Source organism: Protobothrops mucrosquamatus, unplaced genomic scaffold (genome assembly GCF_001527695.2).
Source record: "Protobothrops mucrosquamatus isolate PMUCROS unplaced genomic scaffold, P.Mucros_1.0 scaffold2337, whole genome shotgun sequence".
In the NCBI taxonomy this organism is placed as follows: domain Eukaryota; kingdom Metazoa; phylum Chordata; class Lepidosauria; order Squamata; family Viperidae; genus Protobothrops; species Protobothrops mucrosquamatus.
Window position 1 is genome coordinate 537 of NW_015388419.1, and position 18910 is coordinate 19446.

At 35.5% G+C, this 18910-nt stretch overlaps 1 protein-coding gene across 1 annotated transcript in view; it reads left to right on the forward strand.

Moving 5' to 3' along the window:
* Window positions 1-258: 258 nt before the first annotated feature.
* The window catches only part of LOC107295437 (low-density lipoprotein receptor-related protein 1B-like), a gene marked incomplete at its 5' end in the record, with an annotated part of 50351 nt that continues 31699 nt past the window's right edge, over window positions 259-18910 (forward strand). Inside the window, 10 exons of the mRNA XM_015824749.1 lie at window positions 259-381; window positions 816-938; window positions 1652-1654; window positions 2520-2657; window positions 5148-5282; window positions 6806-6925; window positions 8297-8538; window positions 12562-12785; window positions 13945-14051; window positions 17285-17401. Coding sequence (XP_015680235.1) covers window positions 259-381; window positions 816-938; window positions 1652-1654; window positions 2520-2657; window positions 5148-5282; window positions 6806-6925; window positions 8297-8538; window positions 12562-12785; window positions 13945-14051; window positions 17285-17401 — 1332 coding nt within the window. The remainder of the gene's footprint in view (window positions 382-815; window positions 939-1651; window positions 1655-2519; window positions 2658-5147; window positions 5283-6805; window positions 6926-8296; window positions 8539-12561; window positions 12786-13944; window positions 14052-17284; window positions 17402-18910) is intronic.

An 18910-nucleotide genomic window follows, 5' to 3' on the forward strand; every position in this document is an offset into this window, starting at 1 on the left:
ATTTGGTTGAAAGAGTACATGAGCATACATGTCCTGATTGTTAGCTTCTTATTTTCCCATAAACATCTGTCTTCCACTGGAGAAGAATCTGCTACTATTCTTCATTACCAGTCTTAAATTTTATCCCTAGCAGCTATTTAAGGCAAGATATAAAATCATGGAAATCTACCTTGTCTTGTGGGATCCCAATATATATAAACTTAAAAATAAAAATTTATAAGATGTACATATTTTAGTTTTGCTATTTTGTATTTTCAGGAAGGAACATATGTAGAGCAGATGAATTCCTTTGCAACAATTCACTCTGTAAACTCTATTTTTGGGTTTGTGATGGAGAAGATGATTGTGGAGATAACTCAGATGAATTTCCTGAAATATGTCGTAAGTTTGTGGCCTAGAGCCCACAAAAGCATAAGCAATAAAATATTCAATAACAAATTCTCTGTAGTTGTTGTTTTCTTCAGTGCTGTTCTTCTTTTCCTTTGTCTTTAATTTGTATAAGAAGAATATTTATGTCTTGAGATTACAGGTTGTATACATTACATTTGAAGCAGGCAACATTTTGTGAAGATACTCAATATGTTCAAAGAGAGTTTCTCTTTATGACTCAGGAGGAACATAATTGAAAGAACTTTCCAGCATATTTTCTCTTATCTAGTAGAAATTATTAACATTCAGTTACAAGTGATATTAAGGAGAAAGTATATCTAACAGTTTAATTATATTTTCCCTGTTTGATGAAAGAAAAAAAATATATATGTAAAAGACGTATTCTCTGCAGAACCAAATAATACACATTTTGGATTTTTTCACAGTAAATTTTCCATGCCCTCCAACCAGGCCGTACCGATGCAGAAATAATCATGTTTGTTTGAAACATGAGCAAATTTGTAATGGGATTGATGACTGTGGTGATGATTCAGATGAAGATCATTGTGGTAAATAATCGTAGTTTTACAATCAAGAAAAAAACAGTCTTTTTTGGGGGGAGGAACCTTTCTTTTCTTATCGCGTTTTCCCCAAAAGTAAGACCTACCCTGAAAATAAGCCCTAGCTTGATTTTTTTGAAGTGGGCCTAATATAAGCCCTATCCCCAAAATAAGCACTAGTTTTGTGCCAAGGCGCATGCCTAAAAATCAAACTAAGACGGGGGTGGAGCTTACCATTGCAGCCAGGCCTCCCATGGATCGATACTTGCCTCGCCGGCCCACGTCTTCTGCAGTTGAAGGAAAAGCTTCATTCTGCAGCTGAGAATGGAGCTGCTCCTTCAGCTGCAGAAGAAGTGAGGCAGCTGGGCAGGGTTGTCAGCGCTGCCACTGCAAGGTGAGTGAAAAAGTCCCTCCCCTGAAAATAAGACCTGGTGCCTCTTATTTTTGGGAAAACACAGTAAAAACTGAGACTATAACTCACAGATCTCTAAAGATGGCTTGGTGGCAGAATTCATTTTAGCATAATGGTGGTACAATAAGAGCATTAAATTCTCCTTTGGTAGCTCTCACGTACTGTAGGTGTAAAGTAATAGCGCTCATTTGTATTTCCAGAATAGGAATCATACTGGTATTCTCAGCAGTAATTGGTATCCAAATGGCTCTTCAGAAACCTAGCTACCAGTTCAATATTGTGCTTCTGATCTTGCTTAATTTTGTTGTAGGTTGTTTTTTTTTCTTTATTGAAAGAACATTAATTGGACTGAAAGCTTTTGCTCAATAGAAAGTATTGTTCATGCTGAGGCCAGCGAAACATTGTATAAAATCAGTTTGACCATCAAATCTGAATAACTCCAAAATGACTAAACTAAAATAAATGACTAAATGACGATGTCATCAGGCAAATGCTGCCGTTATGTAATGACATATAAATTATGACATTTGACTGATGATGTCAACATGCACATTTTCTATTTCATCCCCCATGGACATTCATGTATCTAGCCATCCCAAACATCTAGAACTTATTCTTTTTCTCCATGTCAAGAGATTGGGAAATAAGTGTGTTTGACTGATTATGTGCCATTAAGTTGTTTTCAATTCCTAGTGGCCACATAGGTAATTTTTCTCTATGATAAGGAAAACACATCCCTTCACCTTTTTTGTTATTTCTTTCATTTGACATTCAGTTGCTTTAAACTGATATGGTGGCAGAACCCTACTTCAGATGAGTATTGTCTTTACAGTATGTGAAAAGCAACTATAATAGTGATCCTGCTCCCTACCTGTCAATGTGCATTCAGCCTGTTCAGTACCCTTTTGCTGGTTTGTTGTCTTGAATTTACGAATAGAGCAGACATCACTCTGTGAGTAATGTATTTCTCCTTTAGGCAATTGTAATATTGAGATCTGGGGCCTCATATTCTCTGCCCCAGGAGCAATAGAAAGCCTTTATTATTTTATGAGTTCTACACAGCAGGCACCTTCATGTCCAGGAAACTGCATTCTGTAAAGCCTTTTGCATTTATTTTATGAATAACAATAATATCAAAGGCTAAAAAGAGTTGACTGCCCTCGTGTGTCTTTTTGCAGACAAAACTACATATAAAGCCCGACCTTGTAAAAAGAATGAGTTTGCTTGTAGTAATAAGAAGTGCATACCTATGGCACTAGAATGTGATCAGTTTGATGACTGTGGAGATGGTTCAGATGAACAAGGCTGTAAAACAAGTAAGTTTGATTAAGAGATGGTCAATTTTTTATGCCCAAGAACAGAAAAAAATACAGAATAGAATTTGAATAATCTAATCGATCTTAATTTTGTATCAATGTGAATAGTACAAACTAAGCAACAGTTATTTTATGATAGACCTAACAGTGTAATTCAAATTATAACTATTGATATTTTACATATATGTTCATGAGGTTGATTCATTTATGGAATTTCAATGCTTCAACCATTATGTTATCACTGCCAGATACCCCATTGTTCTTCCTGTTTCAAGAATGTAAAGTTATTTTGTTGCATGTGGCTTGGTCTCCAACTTGCAGTGTTAGTTGTATAATGGATTTTTTACAGCTTCCTTTGAAGTTGAGAAAAATAATATTGTGCTAAAGTGTCACAATTGTCTATTAATATTTATACAGTGTATAATACCTGGATGCAGTACATTACAAATCTTTGCCTCAAATGTCCTCTATTTCTTGAACCAAAAGGAGGAAAATAGTTTTCAATGCATATAAAAGTGCTTTTTGATTTAAGTTTTTTATTACTTCAGTCCTGGACACTAAAAAATGAAAAATACGCTAATCATCTAGTCACATAGAGAAGAATGGTAAAGAAAAGGAACAAATGAGAATGTTAATCCTTAAAGGAAGAAAAAAAATAAAGACTGTGATATAGATCAGAGCATTGGGATCAACAATTGTATAGGACATTGTTTAATTAAAATATGAAATTAGTGAGGAATACTATTCAATTTGAATTTATTTGTGATTTGAGAAAATAGTTTTCCTAGGCTGTAATAGAAAGTATCATAACTGTAGATTCTTTGGGTACCCTCCCCAAAAAGAATGAATGAAAAAAGGGATGATAGGACTTTTAGAGATCATCAACCCTCCCAAATGTCTATGGGAATATTTCCAAATTTTCACCACAGTATATTTAAAAAAAAAATCATCATACTTTAAAAAAAATAAAGATATGGTAGGGAATGAGGAAAAATAGTATATAACCATCAACAACAACTTATTTCCTAGATATTTTGTTCTCTTTGCCTGATAAGAATTAATGGGGGAGGAAGAAATAATGGATCCTGAGAATGAAGAAACAGTAAAAAAAAAGAAAAAAAATTGCTGATATTCTCAAAGGAAAAATGCTCGTTGCTCTAGTCTAGGGCATATCAATTAAACTCATTTATGTTCAAAGTTGATCTCTGTTTAAGGTTCCAATAAAATATGCAAAGTCATTATATTTGAGATTCTGCTGGCTATCTCCTTTGCATATTTTATACACTTTAGTATATAGTGGGAAACAAATTATTACATTAAATTTAACGTATTCCATCTGATACATAGAAAGGCCAATCATCCAATAAAAATGTGTACATTTGAATTTTTAGAATTCATTTCCAACATCCAATTCATTTTGGTTCAGACCTCTTTGGATTTGTCCTCGGGTCTGAATATATGGTCTGAATCATATTTAAAAATAGATTCCTTGTAGATATTCCACGTATTTCTCTCTCAATTTATTTTAATATCTATATACATGCACACAGATACACAGAGATACACATTTAAAAAAACGTTAAAAACAAAACACTAACTCATACATTTTCAAAAATGTAGGAAAGAATAAAAAAAGGATCCTAGATTATCAACAGTCATTTAGGTAAGTTGCAGCATATCTCCATTGAGGTTATCTTCCTTACTCTCTAACCCAGTTTAACATATTTAGTGTCAAATTTAGTTAAGAAATCCAACCAATAAAGTCCTTCCCAGAGGCAATGAAATCACAACCACTCCTATTTTGAAAGTCTTAGTTCCTTTTACCCAGAACCCCCGAACAACCTTAGTTGTTTCTGTTTAGAAACTCTAAAACCTGGAGCTAGTGCATAGAGATTGAAAGAAGATTAATCCTTTCCCAACTTCTTTCTTTGTTTTATCAACCAATTCCCCTCAGAGAGTTGAAAAGCAAAATAGGAACAGTAGAGACATTGCAGGAGTACCTTCTCATTCACCTGAAAAAGTGATAATTGCTTAATCATAAATTAGGCATTATTCCACATTTGGATGCGATGGCGGATCGTGGTTAAAGTAGGTTAATCTATAATAAGCTATTGTTACAAACTGTGGTAAAAGTACTGCTCCATCGCCTATGCTTACTGGCTTAACATGTTGCATTAACTGAGTCATTCAGAAACTTCTAATTTGGAATAATAGGGAGGGGATTCAAGAGACATGCTGATCCTCCAAACTGTTGAAACATGGAGTTACAGCTGAAATAGTTCCAAGCTTGTTTCAATCAAAATAAGTTCTGTGATACTCTGCTTTTTCTTAAGATCATATAAAAATAACTTCTGTTAAAATAAAATTTTGAAATATTATGTCTTTGTGTACTAAATTTTGCTTGTAGAAAGAATTGTGATTGTTCATAGTTAGTATAAAAATGTTAAAAAGTTTTATTTTGCAAACATTTAAATTTATGTTTGTTCTTAGGCTTGACTGAATACAACTGTGAAAATAATGTGAATCCTTGTGGTGATGATGCATATTGTAATAAAACCAAATCATCAATTTTCTGCCAATGTAAGCCTGGATTTCAGAGGAATAGGAGAAACTGGCAATGTGAAGGTATTTCTGAAGCACTGCTTTGAAACATTCTAAAAATGTTTCATAACATTACTATATGATGTTAGAAGTTAGATTTTAATAACAGTTAAAGTATAGAGGAAGTCGTTTCATTTGTGGCAACTGGAATTACAGGGTTTTTTTTTAATTTCTCCTGCAAGTTAAGCAGTCAAAATATCATGAACATTTTTTAAATAGCAGGAAGAATTTAGTTGGTTTTGTTATTTCTTGGAAAAATGTTCCACCTAAAACACCTTAAATCAGTCGAAATAAAACTCCAAATAAAAGTATGACTGGTTTAAGAGTTATATTAATTATAACGCAATAGCTCCTTAAACATAGTAGTCTGGAAAAAGAAGAACTGTTTTTCCAAATATACACTGCTGTTTTTTATATGTTCTTTGAAGTATGAAAATTTCAAATCTGAGAGTTTTTGGATTCATTTCACATGAATTTACCAGTCTATATCAAATATGCTCTTGGTGTCTTATGGAATATTTATAATTTGTGTTCATGCGTATGGTGACTGTTAAAATCTTCAATATTCTGTCAGCTAGAATTCAGGAAATTTGAAAATGCTGAAATGTTTTCCTGATTGTACATGGATCAAAGATAAAAGCCTGCAGATTGTATTTATGCCTATGATCAATGGTGGAGAATTAAAAGGGGGGAAAGCAGCACCAGTGTAGTATGGTGTCACATAGAAAAATGTAGCTTGCATCATGATATGCAATACTGCTTTCAGCATTTTGAAAAACGCATTGGTTCCTATGGATATCTATGATTATGATACATTAACCCAGGCTTGCACAGTTTATGTTAGATGGAGAGCATCCCAGGTTATGTACTACATCAGTGGTTCTCAACCTTTTTAATGCCGCGACCCCAACCGGTCGTAAGTCGAGGACTAAACCGGTCGTAAGTCAAGGACTAAACCGGTCGTAAGTCGAGGACTAAACCGGTCGTAAGTCAAGGACTACCCAACCGGTCGTAAGTCGAGGACTTTCCCTGCCCGGGAGCGCCGCGCATGCGTGGTTATGCCCCCTGCGCCGGCCGAGGCGTAGCTGGCAAGTGGCAGAGACCGAGCAGGCCGACCACCAGCTGGCCCAGCCCAAGGGAGGTAAGGCACCCACCGGAAAAGGGGGGAAAAAATGCCGGACAAAAAAAATGGCGGACAGCCTTGCTTGGCGACCCCCGTGAAATGGTCGATCGACCCCAAATGGGGTCCCGACCCACAGGTTGAGAACCACTGTACTACATGAAAAGGGCTGCATTCTAGAAATGAGCAGATCCAAGGCCATAGCCTTGGTCCAATTAAATATAGGACTTTAGAGTTTAATGATGCTTTACAGAAATGGCTGTTTGGCTGTATTTTTTCTATCAGTGCTTTATACTATTAAAATATTGTTTATGAATTGTTTTGAACTATGTTAAATTTGTTTCCAAATTTTAATACCACCTGGCCCATCTTTTTGCAACAGCTTATGTATAACTTGAAACAAATAATAAAGAATTTTCTTTTCTAGATATCAATGAATGTCTAATATTTGGCATCTGCTCACAGCTCTGTATCAATGTAAAAGGGTCATATAAATGTACCTGTGAAAAGAACTATAAAGAGAAAAACAGTAGCTGCATTGCAAAAGGTAAGCTGACAAAAGAATCCATGATATTGGTGCACACAGCAATCATGACTCTTTTGTGCACAATGGCATTGTAAATAAGCATACAACAGGGCATAATGAAAAAGTATTTTTCTTCTGTTTCTACCCCTTAATTGAAACAAAGCAGTATGGTAATTTTGATGACAAACCATTTCTTTTATAATCTGATTTGAAATTTTTCACAGTCCTGCATATGATAGAAAATGTGAACAGATCTACTATTTTTCTGACCATGCTAATGCATTGTTTCACTGCATGGCATACTTGTCTGGGACTGAGGAAGAAAGACAAAGCATTGTTAAACTTTACTGGTATTTTCTGTGTGTGCATGCTCAAAAAAGGAGCACACAGAGAAAGTTTTTCCTCAGGTTCCTATTTGAAATTGAAAGCCTTAAAATCATATAATGTAATTTCGCTGTTTCTGTTTTAAGAAGAAGAATTGCTTATGCACCTGAATTTTGTTAATATATATTAAATCTTGCATTTATTACACTCATTTAATTACTGAAAGCAATAAATTAAAAAGTAATTTGTTTGAAGTTCTTGATTCAAACCATATGATTCGCTTGGAAAATAGTATTATCTCCTGTCAGCCTCCATTGATTGTAATAGACTATTTTCTGTGAATAGAAATAGCAGTTTCTCAGAATGGTTAATCAGAATCCCAATCCTTTCCTTAAATACACTAATACCTTGATTCTAGAGACACATAAATTCTGTTTGAAATATTGCTAATATTACTGAAATTCTTTAAAATGATTCAGATATATCCCCTGGTGAGGAATCAACAAGTTTCCTTTTATTTCTACTTTCACATACATTTAGACTATAATGGAAACTTCATTGGATTACTAATATTTATACATAAAACTTGCAATTTTAGATAATAAAACTGTACAACTGCCGTGTACTTTCCATTATTTATTCTTAAAATATTTCACAGCACCCTTCATTAGTAAATATTCCACAGCAATTTACATAAATGAAATAGTGGAATTTTAAGATACAAAACAAGCAGCCATTTACTTAAAGCTATTGACCTTTTTTAAAAAATTGCCTGAAAATAACATATAGTGCTTGGTATCTGAAAAAAAAATGTTGGCATCAAATGAATGTCTTAGGAAAACCTCACAAGTCATCTGAAATTAAACTCTTTTCTTCTAGCTGCTTCTCTGAAAAGAAGAATCCAACAGTGTGGTCTAAGATTACTCCTCTTCAAATAAGTCTATTTGAAATTTATAATTTACTCAAAAATATAGAAAGCATATATAAAACGTTAAAATAAATGAATTGCCTTTCTTTTTAATAGTTGAAATTTACTTTATTTTTGTATTTCATTACAATAATTTCCAGGCTCTGAAGATCAAGTTCTCTACATTGCTAATGACACTGATATCCTGGGTTTTGTATATCCATTCAACTACAGTGATGTTCATCAACAGATTACTCACATTGAACATAACTCAAGAATAACTGGAATGGATCTGTATTATCAAGGGGAAATTATTATTTGGAGTACTCAATTTAATCCAGGAGGCATTTTCTATAAAAAGGTCAATGGGGGAGAAAGAAGACAAAGCAGTAGCGGTGTGATAGTAAGTCAACAATGCTGAGATATTTTGCATGTTTTTATTTTGGAATTCTTTTTTTTTCTTTTTTCACGTAAACGTGACAGTTTCCAAATACAAAAAGTTCCAGATAACTTAGAATTCCAATTCTTTGTCCTTGTTAACCCCAGTAAGTCAGTATAGATTTACAATAATATGAAGCCATGGGTTGTATTGTGGTGGTGGCGTAATGGTTAGAATGCAGTATTGCGGGCTAATTCTGCTGACTGCCAGCAGTTCGGCAGTTCGAGTCTCACCAGCTCAAGGTTGGCTCAGCCTTCCATCCTTCCAAGGCTGGCAAAATGATGACCCAGATTGTGGTAATAGGCTGACTCTGTAAACTGTTTAGAGAGGGCTATAAAGAACTGTGAAGCTGTATATAAGTCTAAGTCAGTGGTTCTCAACCTGTGGGTTGGGACCCCATTTGGGGTCGATCGACCATTTCATGGGGGTCGCCAAGCAAGGCTGTCCGCCATTTTTTTTGTCCGCCATTTCCCCCCTTTTCCGGCGGGTGCCTTACCTCCCTTGGGCTGGGCCAGCTGGTGGTCGGCCTGCTCCATCTCTGCCGCTTGCCAGCTACGCCTCGGCCGGCGCAGGGGGCAGAACCACGCATGCGCAGCGCTCCCAGGCAGGGAAAGTCCTCGACTTACGATTGGTTGGGTAGTCCTCGACTTACGACCGGTTTAGTCCTCGACTTACGACCGGTTTAGTCCTCGACTTACGACTGGTTTAGTCCTCGACTTACAACCGGTTGGGGTCGCGGCATTAAAAAGGTTGAGAACCACTGGTCTAAGTGCTATTGCTATTGTACCTGGAACTGATTTTTACTGTGATTAAAAAAAATGTCTTCTTCAATGTGAACCTGTTTATAATTATAATCACCTTAAGAATAAAAATATTTACACTTGTTGGAGTTTGATAGGTCATGACCAAATAATATAGATATTTAGTGCCTGTAAAAGGTGCCACCCTGGGAATACTTCTTTGTTGCTATAATACAGATATTATCAGAAGAGAATATATATAGCTCAGGATTGAACTGTGGGGTCCTTGGTGCTCTCTGAGTTTGGTTGTTTTCTTGCAGACTAGGATGCATTTACCCAAGTAGGTAACATTCAGTGCTAGCTGAAGATGTTCAGTGGTGGCACTGAAGCCATTACCTAATCAAGTGCAAACAACCAAGCTCAGAGAGTGCCAAAAACTGCATTTGATACCAATGTTTTTATTTCTTTGTATGCCCAAATATCTCCTACGTAGGCTGCAACAAGCAATATAGTAGATTTCAGTACTTCTCAGCTTTAATGCTGTTTATTATCATGTTATTTCTAATTAACAATATCCTGATTTGGCCAATTATTGGTGTCCTGAATATATCACAAAGAACTTGTTGGAATGCCTTCCCTTTAAGGGAAGGGTCAGCAGTGCAATTGTGGCAGGTAGGACACTTAGTCCACGTTTCACCATTTTTTTACAAATATTAGAAGAATTCTATTGATTCTCTCAATAGTGCAGTTATCTTGAAGCACATATCATTCCCTGCAGTAGTTTCTATAATGCCTTTTGAGCATTCTAAGTTCTTGTCTGAGAAAGTTCTGTGTATGCAGTGTGTGAGTGTGTGTCTGCAGAACTTTAGACTTCCCAGAGATTTGTATACTTAAGAAGGTAAGCATGAGCCTATTTTCTCTTCATCTTACGTGGATTTTAGTGAAATTTGGTATTTTTCACTTTCATTTCTATTTTATTTTCATCTCAAATAGATTGTGATAACAGTAACAACAATAAAAACAACAAATGTTTTGGAATAGCATAATTATTTAACATTTTATTGCTTAAATGTTTTGAACTTTATTTGAATTTATTGATAGTTATTAATAAAAACAGTCATGTGTAAACAGATGTACACAAATATTCCTACAGAAATGATTACTCAAATTAATAAGATTTGTCCATTTATCTAAATTATATTAAGTGATTGTAACTGAAGCTAGTAATACATCAGTCTTGAAATAGTTATTCTATATTGTATTTATGGTGCATATTTATACATTAAATTGTAACTTTAAAATTAAAAAAAAAAATGTAGATATTGAAGCAAAAGTCATTGTTTCCTGTACATTATTTATATATCAATGAATATATTCCTAACAATTTAAATTTAAGAATAGAAGAATTAAAAAAAAATAAGAATGGTATATATTTGTATATTAAAATTGCAGAAAAATATGCTGCTCTGGAAAAGTATTTAAGTCGGGTAAGCCTCAGGTGACTTTCTTCTGTTCCATGTTGGCTTTTCTGTGAACAGTGAAGACTCTTTGAAAGAGAGAGAATATCTCTATAATAGCCCAGAACCATAGTTGCAAGTCATGGCAGTTTTAAAGAATGTCACCATGTATTCTGATTTGATTTTAGGACTGCATCCTGGCTTTGCCAGGCACAGTCATTAAAGTGAAAAAAACGAAGAAGAAAAAAACCAGCTTGCTGAAGGGGGACAGGCAGCTCCTCTCCATGCACAGATTCAACCTTCTTTTCTCCAGCCCAGAGCTGCATTCCCCTCGTATCTTCTGGAGACATTCTGCCCAATACAAGGCAAAATAAATCTGTTAGGTAGACCTTTTGTTCTCAGAGTGAAAAAGTCAATTTTCACCCAGCCTCCTTGACAGCAAAAATGCTGCTTAGTGGAGAGATTCACTGGAGTCCATTTTCAACCAGCCTCATAGACAGGAGATTCCGCCCAGTGGGGGACAAAATCATTGAAGCAGTGCTTTTGCTATCAAAAATGGCTGAAAAAGATCCATCCTGAGACGCAAGCAGAAATCCAAGCTTGGATTTCAGGATGGACTGTTTTCACCAACCTCCAGGAATCAACCAGGCAACTGCAGCCTGCTATCTTCCCTGCTGAATTCCTTGTTGATTTTGTGGGGTAGCCAGTAGGAAAGATTGCAGATGGCAATCACATGATTTCAGGATGCTTGGCAACCCATCATTAGTGTAAGCTGATTGTCAAGTGCCCAAATTGCAATTACATGACCATGAAGCGCTGCAACGTCTGAAGGTTAGGCAATGGTTGTAAGTTCCTTTACTGTTGTAATTTCAAGTGGGCTGGGCAGGACTGGAGCCTCCTGTCAATACCAACTAGTACTAACCCCAGAGGAAGGAGGAGAATCAGCACAACACTGTGCTGCCAAACCCCAACTTTCAAGCTGGTCCAGAAGGATACCATGATCAGTGGTATAGAAGGCTACTGAGAGGTCAAGAAGAGCAAGGATGGATGCACTAACCCCCTCCTGCTTCTGCCAGTGGTCATCCAAGAGTGAGATCAATGCTATCTCAATTCCATATCCAAGCCTGAATCCTGAGTGAAAGGGATCCAGATAATAATCTGCTTCATCCAGAACCCTATGAACCTGCTGTGCAACAACTTTTTCTACAACTAACCTGGGCATTTTATGGCCCCCAGGCCACATCTGACCCTTTAGCTGTCCCTGTCCAGCCTGCATGAGGTCAATCAGAAATCAGAAATTAAATGTGAATAGGTGTGCTGCAGGAGGCAAGAGAAGAGGCTGAGTCGAGTTCAACTCTGCACAGTTGTGGTGCGCTCCTTCAGTCGATTGGCTGAGTTTTTTCACCTGTTTGCTAACCCTGTCAATTGATACTGCAAATCCCATTTGTAGTATCATTGCTACTATATGGTCCCTTTAGAGCTATCCTTTGCTATATATACCCGTAAAGAAATTATGAAATGGCAATTGCAAAATCTTAATGGCTTAAAAACTATATGAAAGGCAAAAAATATAATATGCAAAGCAATTGTGGCAATCTATGAAGCATAAACTATTTTTGGAGAAAAATAAATTTGAAGTCATCATAACCTATTAAAATATACAAATATTTATACTTTAAATGTTCTTCCAAAGTCAATGTTAAAATGCTAGGTTTCTTTATAGATCAATCAGATCAAATAAATATATAGCAGACCAATTTTAAACATCTATTTTTTTGCTTTCTTTCTAGTGTCCTGAATTCAAACGCCCTAGAGACATTGCAGTTGACTGGATAGCTGGAAACATTTACTGGACTGATCATTCCAGAATGCATTGGTTTAGTTATTATACAACTCATTGGACAAGTTTAAGATATTCCATCAATGTGGGACAAATAAGTGGACCAAACTGTACAAGACTCCTTACAAATATGGCAGGAGAACCATATGCAATTGCCGTAAATCCTCTGAAAGGGTATGTTGTTAACAAGAACTTTTATGATAGGCATTATGTTAGGCATCATATAGTGCAAATGCCTCTGGAAAGACATAGCTCCTGTGTTTGCTTGGTCCTCCTCTTCACAGAGAAGAAAATTAGCCCTTTCTTGCCTGCTCCTTTACTTGTTGACAAATTCTCATTTAAAATTACTCAAAATGCAAATTCCCTAGGAGATCAGCGAGAATGACTTTAACATTTTAATTTAAATAATAGCCAGTTGAATAGTCCAATGGAGCCCGGTAAAAAGCAGAAATATGAATATATAGAAGTCTGAAATAAACATTTTTAATACCAAAAATAATATACAGGAGAGCACTGAAAAGTTGCTTGGGGGCCAGAGTCATAGATCTTTTCTGAAAGGGCAGTGATCAAAGTCAAACTAAAGACCACTGCAAAGCCTGCAATAACTGCATTTAACTTTGTCACAAAACTGATATTGCCCCATATATTTCTGTTTTCAGTACTTGTTTCACTTGAGCCTGATTACATCTATACTGCTTTGAACGTCCACTTATTACAATTCAGACAATGGGTAGCAGTTGCTATTTAGAAACAAAATAAACCATAGCTCAATAAAAGTGTGTCCTATGCCTTGGAAAAATATGTGAGACTTCTCAGATAAATGTTTAAATTCAGGGAACAAGACAAAAATAAATCTTATGTTATGAAGACACCACTAATTGGCAATTTTAGAAGAAGGAATCCCTGGCCTTTACACCGAGGATATTACAAAATGACGAAGGAGAAAAGAGCCACTGGCTTATTATCATGCATCCCTAGCTTATTATTCTTGACTTCACATCTCAGTCCTATTTAAATGTTTATAAAGTAAGACATATAATGTAATACATATAATGTAATGTAAAAACATTATAGCCCATCCATAATTAACCAGAGATATTAAAATATCCCATGAGAAGCTATCATGTACACCTAGGATTTATGTCTGGGCATTATTCTCATTAGTTTTTCATTTGGGTTCATGGAATAGAGTTTCCTCAGTTTCAAAATAAAAAATAGGTAGCTTTGTGAATTCTCATAAGGACCCAAAATGAATAAACTGACCTATAGCAGCAGGCTCTTTGTGTTAAGTATTATGGAACAGTACTATGTGATTTGTGTTTGGGATTTCCAGCATGATGTATTGGACTGTAATTGGAGATCGTTCTCATATAGAAGAAGCAGCGATGGATGGTACTTTGAGGAGGATAATTGTACAAAAAAATGTACAAAGACCAACAGGTACAGCTAAATTTTAATAATACATTATATATTAATGGACTCCGTTTCAGCTAAAAAAATTAAGTTATTCTGTGCTATATTGCAGCCTAGCAATAATCCTGATTCAGTGTTTTTTGTATTGTTTTCTATATGCAGCAAGAATTACTTTTTTTCTATTTTTTCTCTCTTGATGTTGCAAGTATGTATTTTCCACAGAATCATTTTTTTCTGTTATTCAAATGTCACATACAGATTGTACTTTTAGGATAACATAAGCTTGCAATGTATACAACAATATACAATATATATAACTATATAGTACTTGTTTTTTGATGCTTATTAATTCAGTCATAGGTGTCTGCAAGAGGGATTAAGTGGGGCAAATGACAATGATCCACCCAGAGTTGCATTTTAAGATAAGTAGCCATATTAAATAAAGAAATAAGAAATGAAATGTGCACCACAATGTTGTGACACATAGTACATGACTTACGTACTTCCATTCACTGTTTGGATCCAGTATAAAAGGTTGGGCAATGAACAGTTCATCCCGTTTCCATCATTTTGATTTGTGCCTGACTATTTTGATTGCAAAAGAAACAATTTTTAAAATTTCCATACACGGCAAATAAGTTACAGCTGCACTTGACCATTACATCTTTTTTAATTTCAAATATTTTATTATCTTATAATAAAATAAGGTAATAAATAAAATAAAAGCTTTTAAAATAAGAAAAATAAGAAAATCAATTCATGTGATATTTCCTTACTAACCTAACAGGTTGGTAAAATAGATTACACAACTGCTGCTTTCTGACTATTAAAATGAGCAGCATACAAATAAATCAATAATATTCACATTGTTAAAGTTCATTATACAGATAAATTAGTATTAATATTTTATTCAATCAATCATTGATAATATTAGATACAGGTCAGCAATTATCTTCACATATGACTAAGAAGAAAAATGAAGGACGATGTGGGAAATAATGCATCACATCATTCTTATTTGTACAGTAAACAATGTCCTTCAGTGTGATATAATCCTAACATTATAAAGCATGTAGCCATCAAAGCATTCCTTAAACTGGAATTTTACTAGGAAACATTTTTTAACAATATAACAGAGTTGAAATAACAATCTTTATATTGATCTTAGAATGTAGATGTAATATATAAAAGTTATGCAAGGAATATAAACATAAACTTTAAGAAAGTGGCATGAAAAATTTACAGCTTTTTGTAAGTACATTTATACATACATTGTACGAACTGTGACGTTAGATATCTGTACATCCTACATATATCTGTGATATTTTTACTATAGAATATTATACATAAGTTTCCTTGGCATAGAATGAAATCCTGGGAATCAGAGAAATACTGGAGACTTACAGTAGCAGAGCAAGCAATTAAAGAAGATTGTGTTTTGAATCCTTCTGAGAAACAAGACTAATACAATGTTATATTATTTCTGTTTTGCCCTTATGTACTAGAGTTGTTAGGAGCTATTATTATTCTTATTTGCATACATAAGTGTTCTCAGTATTGACATAAACGTTTTACGTATCATTTAGAGTGTATGAATCAAGTGCACTTTAAAATATTAACAAAGCAGTGGCAGACTGCAAAACTCTGAACAAACTCCGGTATTACTGAGTTTTTTTAAAGTTCTTTTGTCAAAGATTGAACAAAGTCTAAATTAAATGTCTGCACTGATTCTGGGAAAAGTTGGAGTTGATTTAAAGTACAGTAGATAATTGTAATGTTTGTGATTGTTCTGAAGTGAAAATCAGATGTCAAGCATAGCCAATCTTAGAATTAGAATTCAGTAATACTCATTACAAGCAAATTTTACTTTGGAAAATGTACATTGATTCCACCGTAATTAATGCTGAATGTGAAATCAATATTGCAAAGTGTAGTACTTTGTTGTGAGCAGACAAAATATAGGAATTCAATAATATTCAACTTATTTATTATGATCAATTCATTGGTTCTGGCTATATCTTCATTTAGTTACTTAGACATAGTGGTTTTATGAAACCTTATAATAGATTTATTTTATTAAATTTGTAGCCAGTTTAGTTAAATAAATGAATGTGGTAAGTTTGATTTTTCTCATTACATGTTTTTCTTCTTTAAGTTAATTCCATCTCTTTGCCTTTTATGTTTGTGATTTAAAAAATAATCCACTTAAAAATATTTACATTTTTTGTTCATCTTTTTAGCATACATTTTAATTTCCTTAATTTTTAGCATACATTTTCTACCAGCATCTCTTAATTTTTTTGTATCTATTTTATACTAATATCTGAATTTTTCTACTTCTTTGTGTATTTAGTGTGATGGAAAGCAGTTTTTCCTAAGTAGCATGTATTTCTGATTACCTTTTTCTAATATGTTCATTTTTTGCAACTGGGAACTGTATTAAGTCTAGAAACATGATTTTTAATTTAAATATGTAGTCTAGGATAGTGGTGGCGAACCTATGGCACTGGTGCCAGAGGTGGCACTTAGAGCCCTCTCTGTGGGCACGCACGCCGTCACTGGGTTTTATAAAACCTTTTCGCTTTAGGCCTCTGCTGCCATGTACAAAAAAAAAGGTTCAATCAATCAATCAATCAATTTCAACTTCTCGCTGGGAAGAAAAAGATCTTGCAAAGTTGGAATTGATTGATTGAACTTTTTAGTCCCACCCAGTCTGCTGTTACCACCAAAGCCATGCTCACCCAATGGGCCACACCCACCCGGTACCCAATGATGCATAAGTGGGATTTGGGTTGCAGTTTGGGCACTCGGTCTCTAAAAGGTTCGCCATCACTGGTCTAGGAAGTATTAAGGATGGAGGGGTTTCCTTCAAATGTATCCTTACCCCTAATTTAGGTCCTCTTTTATTCCATTAATGTTGTAACATCCAAATACAAACTACTATATAGGCAGTTCCTGATTTATACCAGAATTCTCTTTCAAAGACTTTTGCATCAAGCATTTGTTGTGTATAACAACTGCATGCTCAAACACTGTAGCCACTGTTCTTGTGCATCTTTGTGAAAGGATGGATTTAAGTATGTCAGGTGTTACATAACTATCTGCCCGCTGGGACTAGCTGCAGTGTTCTATGGAGAAATCCAAATCTAGAAGCACACCTCACCTATTGTTTTGTATAGTGATGTAAAGATATCTAGGACTAGGAGATCATTTTCTTATGCAGTGTTTTAAATTCAAATTATTAATTAATATGTTTACAGGTCTAGTGGTTGATAACTTCAGTCAACGCTTGTTCTGGGCTGATTTTGAATTATCAGTAATTGGAAGTATTCGTTTTGATGGCTCTGATTCAGTTATATGTGTTGGCAGCAAACAAGGTAAGTATATATTTATATATGTGTGTGAGGGTTCTGCTCAGTATCTTACCTGTTCCCAGCACTGCACTCTTCTGGACAGAGAGCTCTAATGTTCCCAGGATCTTTTGGAATCATTCTTTCAGCATTGCAGTCACAGCTCCGAGTGTTCACACCACTATTGAGCCAGTTCGACCTTTAGTTTTCACACTCTCTCTAATTCCTACTTAAGGCCTTGGTACTTCTCCAGCTTCTCAGACTCCTTCTTCCTGATTTTGCTGTCACTTGGCACCACTACATCTATGACCATCACTATCTTCTGTCCTGTCTATTATCACAATATCTGTGATAATATTGATTGGCCAGTACCTATCTATCCATCTGGATCTGGAAGTCCCACAAGATCTTAGCCCTGTTATTCTCAAAGGCCTTCTGTGGAATCTCCCATTGGGACTTGGGAGGGTCTAGCCCATACATTACACAGATGTTCCTGTACACAATGGCAGTTACTTGCTTGGACTGTTGAATATATGCTGTCCCTGCCTGCATCTTACATCCTGCCACCATGTGTCTCTGAGGACTGTCTCAGAGGTCTTTCTAAAGGTGCTTAGTGTCTGTTTTTGTGCTGCCATGATCAGTGCTTCAGTGCTGATCGTTATCTTCCAGTGCTGATCATTATCTGTTGGTGGTACATTCCATACAGAATCTTGTCTTACCGTAGTATTTCCTTCCTAAACTTCGTTCCATATCTGCTGCTGCCTCAGGAATTCTCTCAGCGGCATATCAATGGGTGCCATCTTACTCATGTAGACACTCTGGGTTTTGTTCTGGACAGTAGCTTTGACACTCCTCAGACTCCACCTGCCCATTTTCTGGCTGCTGTACAGTTTCTGGGTGTTGGGCTTGAGGTAGAAGTTTCCATACGTTATGAGGAGCTTCCAGGTCTTCACATTGACAGCCTCCATGTCCTTCTTGGGCCAATTCACTATATCGGCAAGGTATCTAATACCTGGCAGGGCATACGTGTTGATGATTGATGGTGTGGATCTTGTTCTTTTCATTGAGCTGGGTCTTCAGGTCCTTATCTTTTGATGGTATTTAGAAGTTGCTGTCTTCCTTGTCTTTCTGGCTGCCACGTGACTGTGGGATATCAAGGTACTTGTAGCTGATCTCTATGTCTGATATTTGACCTTCTGGTAGTTCTACTCCATTGGTATTAATTATCTTTTGTCTCTTTATTACTATCCAGCCATACTTCTCCAGTATGAATGGTATTTCAGGAGCCTCACTGTAGATCCATGTCAGGTGAATCATTGAATCAATGTCATGTTCACTCTTAGCATACAGTTTGATGTCATGCATGCAGAGGAGGTGATTGATGATATTTCAATTCTTGAACTTGTAATCTGTGTCCAGTCCTTGTGATTATCTGGCTCAGGGGGGTTCAACCCTATTTAGAATAGCAGAGGAGACAGTACATTACCTTGGTATATGCCACACTTAATGACCACTTGTGCCAAATGTCTTGAATTG